The following is a 6,015-nucleotide window of genomic DNA, read 5'->3' as shown; positions in this document are numbered from 1 at the left end:
AAGGATATTCCCTAGGATATTTCCTATTTCTTAGAAATTAAAAGGATATTTCCTAGCGTATTTCCTATTTCCTAGAAGTTAAAAGGATTTTTCCTAATCCTAAATTAAAGAGATTTTTCCTAGGAAAAAAAAATATTACCTATTTTTTTTTTTAACAAAACCTCCACTTCTGAGCTGTTCTCAAAGTGCATTTAGGGGAGCAAAACCTGGGTTGTTTTTTTTTTTTTTTTTTTTGTTAAATTGCAGGGAAAACCCTGCAGGGATGCAGGAAAGGGGAGTTTCTACACCGCCTTCATTGTGGACAGCTCCAATTCCCAATCAGGAATCAAGCCCAGCCTGCTTCTGCAATGGGGGTGTCCCTCTATTTAATCAAGGGATTCCCCACTAAATTGTCACCTCCCAGAGCTGAAAGTCACTGGGAGATTGGCAATTCCCATTCCTGGGAAATGAGGATGGTGAGAAGCTGCCAAAATGTTTTGTTTCTTCTTGTTGTGGTGCGGTCTGCGGGGAGAAAATAATTCGTGGTATTTTCCACCGGGAGATGTCCAAAAAATTAAGCAAAACTCCCACGTTTATAGCACTTCCTGCATCCACTTTCACTCTTCAAATTGTCTCATCCTTGATTTTTCCTGGATAAAATAAAGAGGGGATGTGGAAACCGATGGGCAGCATCCAGGAGCCACCTCGGGAAGGGATTTGTGATGCCACGGAGAATCCAGGAGCATCATTAAAACCCCACTTGAATTTCCTTCGGCTCTGCGAACCCCGGGCGGCGCTGCGGGGAGGAGAAAATCGAGAAAAAGAAGGGGAAAAAACCCAAATATCGCAACTGTGCCGCGTGCTCTGCGGGAAAACAGCCAGCGGGGAGGACTGATGGGGGCGGGTTTGCTGCGAGCCCCCAGACCCGGGCACGGCGCTGCGGGGAGGTGGCAGCGGCACAGCGGGGTCGGGGGGTCTCGGTACCGGCGGATTTTGGGGCATCCCCAAAATCGGGACATCCCCAAAATCGGAGCATCTCCAAAATCGGGGCATCCCAAAACCGGGGCATCCCAAAACCGGGGCATCCCCAAAATCGGAGCATCTCCAAAATCGGGGCATCCCCAAAATCGGGGCATCCCCAAAATCGGGACATCCCAAAATCGGGGCATCCCCAAAATCGGGGCATCCCAAAATCGGGGCATCTCCAAAATCGGGACATCCCAAAATCGGGGCCTCCCAAAATCGGGGCATCCCCAAAATCGGGGCATACCCATAATCGGGACCTCCCAAAATCGGGACATCCCCAAAATCGGGGCATCCCAAAATCGGGACATACCCAAAATCGGGGCATCCCCGCGGAGCCGAGCGCGGCCCGAGCGCTTTTGGCCCTGCGGAGCCGCCGTCGCGGGGTCACGTGGGCGGTGCGGAAGTGGAGGCGAGGGGCGATGGAGGGAACGCTGGAACAGCACCTGGAGGAGACGTGAGGGGACGGGGGGGATGTGGGGGGCACGGGGGGACACGGGGGACGTGGGAGGGTACGGGGGGATGTGGGGGGACACGGAGGGACATGGGATGGGGGGACAGGGGGACACGGGGGATGTGGGGGCATACGGGGGGGTATGATGGGAGATGGGGGAACACGGGGGGGCACGGGGGAATACGGTGGGATGGGGGAGACATGGTGAAATAGGGACGTGGGGGGACATGCACGGGGACACGGGGGGACACAGGGGGATAAGGGGGTCGGGTAGACACGGGAGACATGGAGGGATACGGGGGAACACTGGGAGTGTCCCTCATACGGGGGGATACAGGGAACACGGGGTGATGGGAGGGACACGGGGGCTGAGGGGGCCGGGCTGTCCCGGGCCGGGCTGTCCCCCTGAGGGGGCCGGGCTGTCCCGGGCCGGGCTGTCCCCCTGAGGGGGCCGGGCTGTCCCGGGCCGGGCTGTCCCGGGCCGGGCTGTCCCCCTGAGGGGGCCGGCTGTCCCCCTGAGGGGGCCGGGCTGTCCCGGGCCGGGCTGTCCCCCTGAGGGGGCCGGGCTGTCCCGGGCCGCGGGCCGGGCTCTGAGCGCCGCTGTCGCCCGCAGCATGAAGAGCCCGGCCGTGGTGGGTGTGCTGTGCACCGACTCGCAGGGGCTCAACCTGGGCTGTGAGTGAGGCAGCTCCTGGCCTGGGGGGCACCGGGGGGGGGGGGGATCCTGGCACTGCCTTCGAGGGCTCCCAGGGGTGGGGGCAGCTGGCCCTGCCCCACGGGGGGTTGGGGTGCCCCAGGTGCTGCCCATCCCCTTTGAGGGGCTCCCAGGATGGGGATGGGGGCACCAGGCCCAGCCCTAGAGACCCTCCCTGAGGGTGCCCTGTCCTGCATCACTCTGGGGACACCTGCCCTGCCCCACCTCTGGGTGTCCCCAGGGGCCACCACCTGCCTGTCCCTACCGGGGCCAGCTCCTCCTGACACCTCAGTTTGGGGTTTTTGGTGGAGGGAGAGGAACCATTTGGGGAGATAGGGAAATGGGCCAGGGCAGGCCCAGGGATTGAAATGGCTGGGGCTGAGCACCCCCTGGGGCTGGGGGGCAGTCAGGGCTGTCCCAGAGCACTGCCCTGGCACAGGGAGGGGGTTACCCACGGCCTCCCCCCTGCAGGCAGGGGCACCCTGTCAGATGAGCACGCTGGCATCATCTCAGTGCTGGCCCAGCAGGCGGCCAAGCTGACCTCGGACCCCACGGACACGCCCGTGGTGTGCCTGGAGTCAGACAGCGGGTGAGGCCCCAGCCTGCAGCTCCTGCCCAGCCCCTGTGCCCTCCCCAGCCCTGGCAGCTCCTGGAGGCAGAGCCCTGGAGCAGCTCCTGGTCTGGAGCAGCTGTGGGGGTGGCACTGCCACACGGGGTGGATGGGGCTGGAAAAGCAGGGGGAAACCTTGCAGGGGCTGCTGGTTACTGCAGCTCAGGAGAGCTTCCCCTGGGGATCCCTGTGGGTGACACAGCCTGGGGTCCCTGTGGGTGACACAGCCTGGGTCCCTGTGGGTGACACAGCCTGGGGTCCCTATGGGTGACACAGCCTGGGTCCCTGTGGGTGGCAGAGCCTGGGGTCCTTGTGGGGGACAAATCATGAGGTCCGTATGGGTGACACAGCCTGGGTCCCTGTGGGTGACAAATCATGGGGTCCCTATGGGTGACACAGCCTGGGTCCCTGTGGGTGACAAATCATGGGGTCCTTGTGGGTGACAGAGCCCGGGGTCCCTGTGGGTGACAAATCATGAGGTCCCTATGGGTGACACAGCCTGGGTCCCTGTGGGTGACAAATCATGGGGTCCTTGTGGGTGACAGAGCCTGGGTCCCTGTGGGTGACAAATCATGGGGTCCCTGTGGGTGACAGATCATGGGGTCCTTGTGGGTGGCAGAGCCTGGGTCCCTGTGGGTGACAGAGCCTGGGGTCCCTGGGGATGACAGATCCTGGGGTCCGTGTGGGTGGCAGAGCCTGGGGTCCTTGTGGGTGACACAGGGTGACACAGCCTGGGGTCTCTGTGGGTGGCAGAGCCTGTCAGTCACTGGGGCAGCAGGGATGTCTCCAGCACTGCTCCCGGAGTGGGGAGATGGAGCAGCTGAGGTCTGGGATGGGGAGGGGGCCTGGGGCTGCTCAGTGATTCCCTGCCCCCTGCCCACCCCCAGCAGCTGCTGCTGGCCCAGCTGCCCCCTCAGCCCTTTGTCCTTGCTGCAGGAACATCATGATCCAGAAGCACGACAGCATCACCGTGGCAGTGCACAAGCTGCTGTCCTGAGCCCTGGGAGCAGCTCTGCTCCAGCTCCTCCCTGCACTGCCACCCTCCCTTTGCAGCTCCTCACCTGGGATGAAGGCTCTCCCTCTCTCCCTCTCTCCCTCCCTCTCAGCAGCTCCTGGGCAGCTCCCAGGCTCTCCAGCTCCCATTTCAGCCCCTGTGCTGCTGAGGATGGAGTGTGGGCACGCCCCAGGCCCTGTACCAAGCAGATCCTCCCTGCTCTATGTGGGGGCCTCATTTGTTGGAGAAATCAATAAATGACCTGTAAAAACCTTCCTTCCTGCTCTTTGCTCTGGCTGGGAGAGCTGGGCCTGCAAGGTGACTTCTCCCACTGCCTTCTTTAGCATTTCTCTGGGGAAAGACTGGAACTCGTGGAGGCTCCTCAGTAGGAAAGGTACAGAAGCTTTCTGAGGAATTTCTCCTAGGAAACATTTCACCTCCCCAAGTTAAACATTCTGTGGGAGTTCTTGCTCACTGTGCCTTGGGTTGAAGTTCAGACCTGGCCCTGCCAGGGCCCTGGGGAGCTGGGAAGGGATCTTGGCAACGTCCTCACAAGTCCAGGCCCCTCTTCCTCTCACAGATTTGAAATGCTGCAGGGAAGCAATCCTGCAAAAAGCTGGGGGAGCTGCTACACCCCAGTGGTTCCTGTGTGCTGGGGGGGAGAAGGAGCTGGGCTGCAGCTGCAGGAAGGGGAGGGGGAGTTTCACAGCAGAGCATGAGAGAAAACTTGGGTATCAGTGTCACTGCTAGAAATGAAGGGATGGGATTATTTTCAAACTAAAATGATTTATTGCTGAGATGAACATCAGTCTCAGAGGCTGTGGGATTTCAGAGGAGCAGGCAGCCATAGCTCAAGAGTTATCACAAGATTTTCTGTTATAAGTTATATGTAACTTTCTAACCCAACAGAAAAGGCCACAGGATTTATTTTGTTTTTCTAACCTATCACCTTTATTTACTTCTGCTGCACTGCAGATACTTTTATCTAATGGGCTTTTAACTCACAAGTTTTAATGTTTCTGGTATAACTTCTAAACTCCCAGCCTACTCCATACTATTTTATTACTACACTATAAACTCTTCACCATCTTACCCATACAGTTTCTCACTTACTTCAGGCATATTCTTACTTACAACTATAGAAACATAAGAAATATAAATATTTTATAGAAAATATTATATAGAAAATATTATATAGCAATATAATTATAATTTTTCTGCTTAATATCCGTGTATTGTATTTTTACATCAATCCAAGCTTCTCCCAAGGCTGCAAGTCAAATCTTTCAGTGTCTGTGGAAGTTTTTGCAATTCCCACGTTGGGCTGTCAGTGCAGTGCCATTGTCACTGCTCTGACTTTACTCCTCGGAGCAGCTCCGTTGGGCAGTGACAGTGCCAGGCTCACAGGAGCAGCCCCTGCCCAGCCGGGCTCCACACTCGGCTCAGTCTTCAGCTGCAGCAGAGCCCTGATCTTGGCTTATCCAAGCTCTGTGCTGGCCCCGGGGAGTGCTGCTCCCCTCTCCCTCCATCCCTCCAGGCTGGCAGCAGCTGGAGCTGCACTTTCCCCCTGGCACCCAACAGCTCCGAGTGCAGGTGCTGCTGCCCCCCTGCCCCCTCAAACCACACTCACTACAAACCTGATCCTGCCTAAATAAAGCTCAGGGTGCACGTTCCAGCCCCTCCTGCAGGGACAGCTCCCAGAGGTCCTGGGCTCCACCGGCAGGATGCAGCTTTTGCATTCTGTGCCAAGGGACAGCAGAGAGCATCGCTGTCCCCACTGGTCAGTTTTTTCTGACCTCGGGGGTGATCCCACCCGGGTGGCAGCTCAGCAGGAGCAGCAGCGCTGTGCTCACCCAGGATTTGGGCAGATTCACAGGCACAGGAGCCAAAACCCGGGGCTGCAGAACACGCACTTTCCCAGCCGGCCCCCCCTCAGTGGTGCCTGTTACGAGTAGAAAAGTTGCCCATTGTTTTAAAAAGGTTGCAGAGTTCACAAGTTACACCAATCGCTGCCAGGGTAGAGTTCTAACTGTCTGTTGTTGATGGTTTCATGTTGTAATCACCTGTTGTTAATGGTTGGAAATCCTCCTTTGTCGAGTACTGCTCCCTGGAGGATGGCACCCCCCGGGACGGTGAGGAGGAGGGGATAACGGGGTTGGCATGCGAATGAGGAAACCCATCACCAAACCTAGCAAAAACCCCTAAAACAACGAGCCACCACGGAATGAAGAGATCGAAGTGATGTCTAGACGTGAGGAACA

At 57.7% G+C, this 6,015-nt stretch overlaps 1 protein-coding gene across 1 annotated transcript; it reads left to right on the top strand.

Annotated features, from left to right (window-relative positions):
- The first annotated feature begins 1,377 nt into the window (after positions 1-1,377).
- Positions 1,378-4,030, top strand: LAMTOR5 (late endosomal/lysosomal adaptor, MAPK and MTOR activator 5). The gene is made up of 4 exons (XM_050985444.1): positions 1,378-1,459; positions 2,070-2,131; positions 2,622-2,739; positions 3,697-4,030. Exons 1-4 carry the CDS (start codon positions 1,425-1,427, stop codon positions 3,755-3,757), a joined length of 276 nt encoding a protein of 91 aa, XP_050841401.1. The 5' UTR covers positions 1,378-1,424; the 3' UTR covers positions 3,758-4,030.
- The last annotated feature ends 1,985 nt before the right edge of the window (positions 4,031-6,015 follow it).

This window comes from Serinus canaria, chromosome 26, assembly GCF_022539315.1.
Source record: "Serinus canaria isolate serCan28SL12 chromosome 26, serCan2020, whole genome shotgun sequence".
NCBI classification, from domain to species: domain Eukaryota; kingdom Metazoa; phylum Chordata; class Aves; order Passeriformes; family Fringillidae; genus Serinus; species Serinus canaria.
The sequence above is the reverse complement of the archived record's forward strand: the minus strand, read 5'-3'. Positions and strand labels throughout refer to the sequence as shown.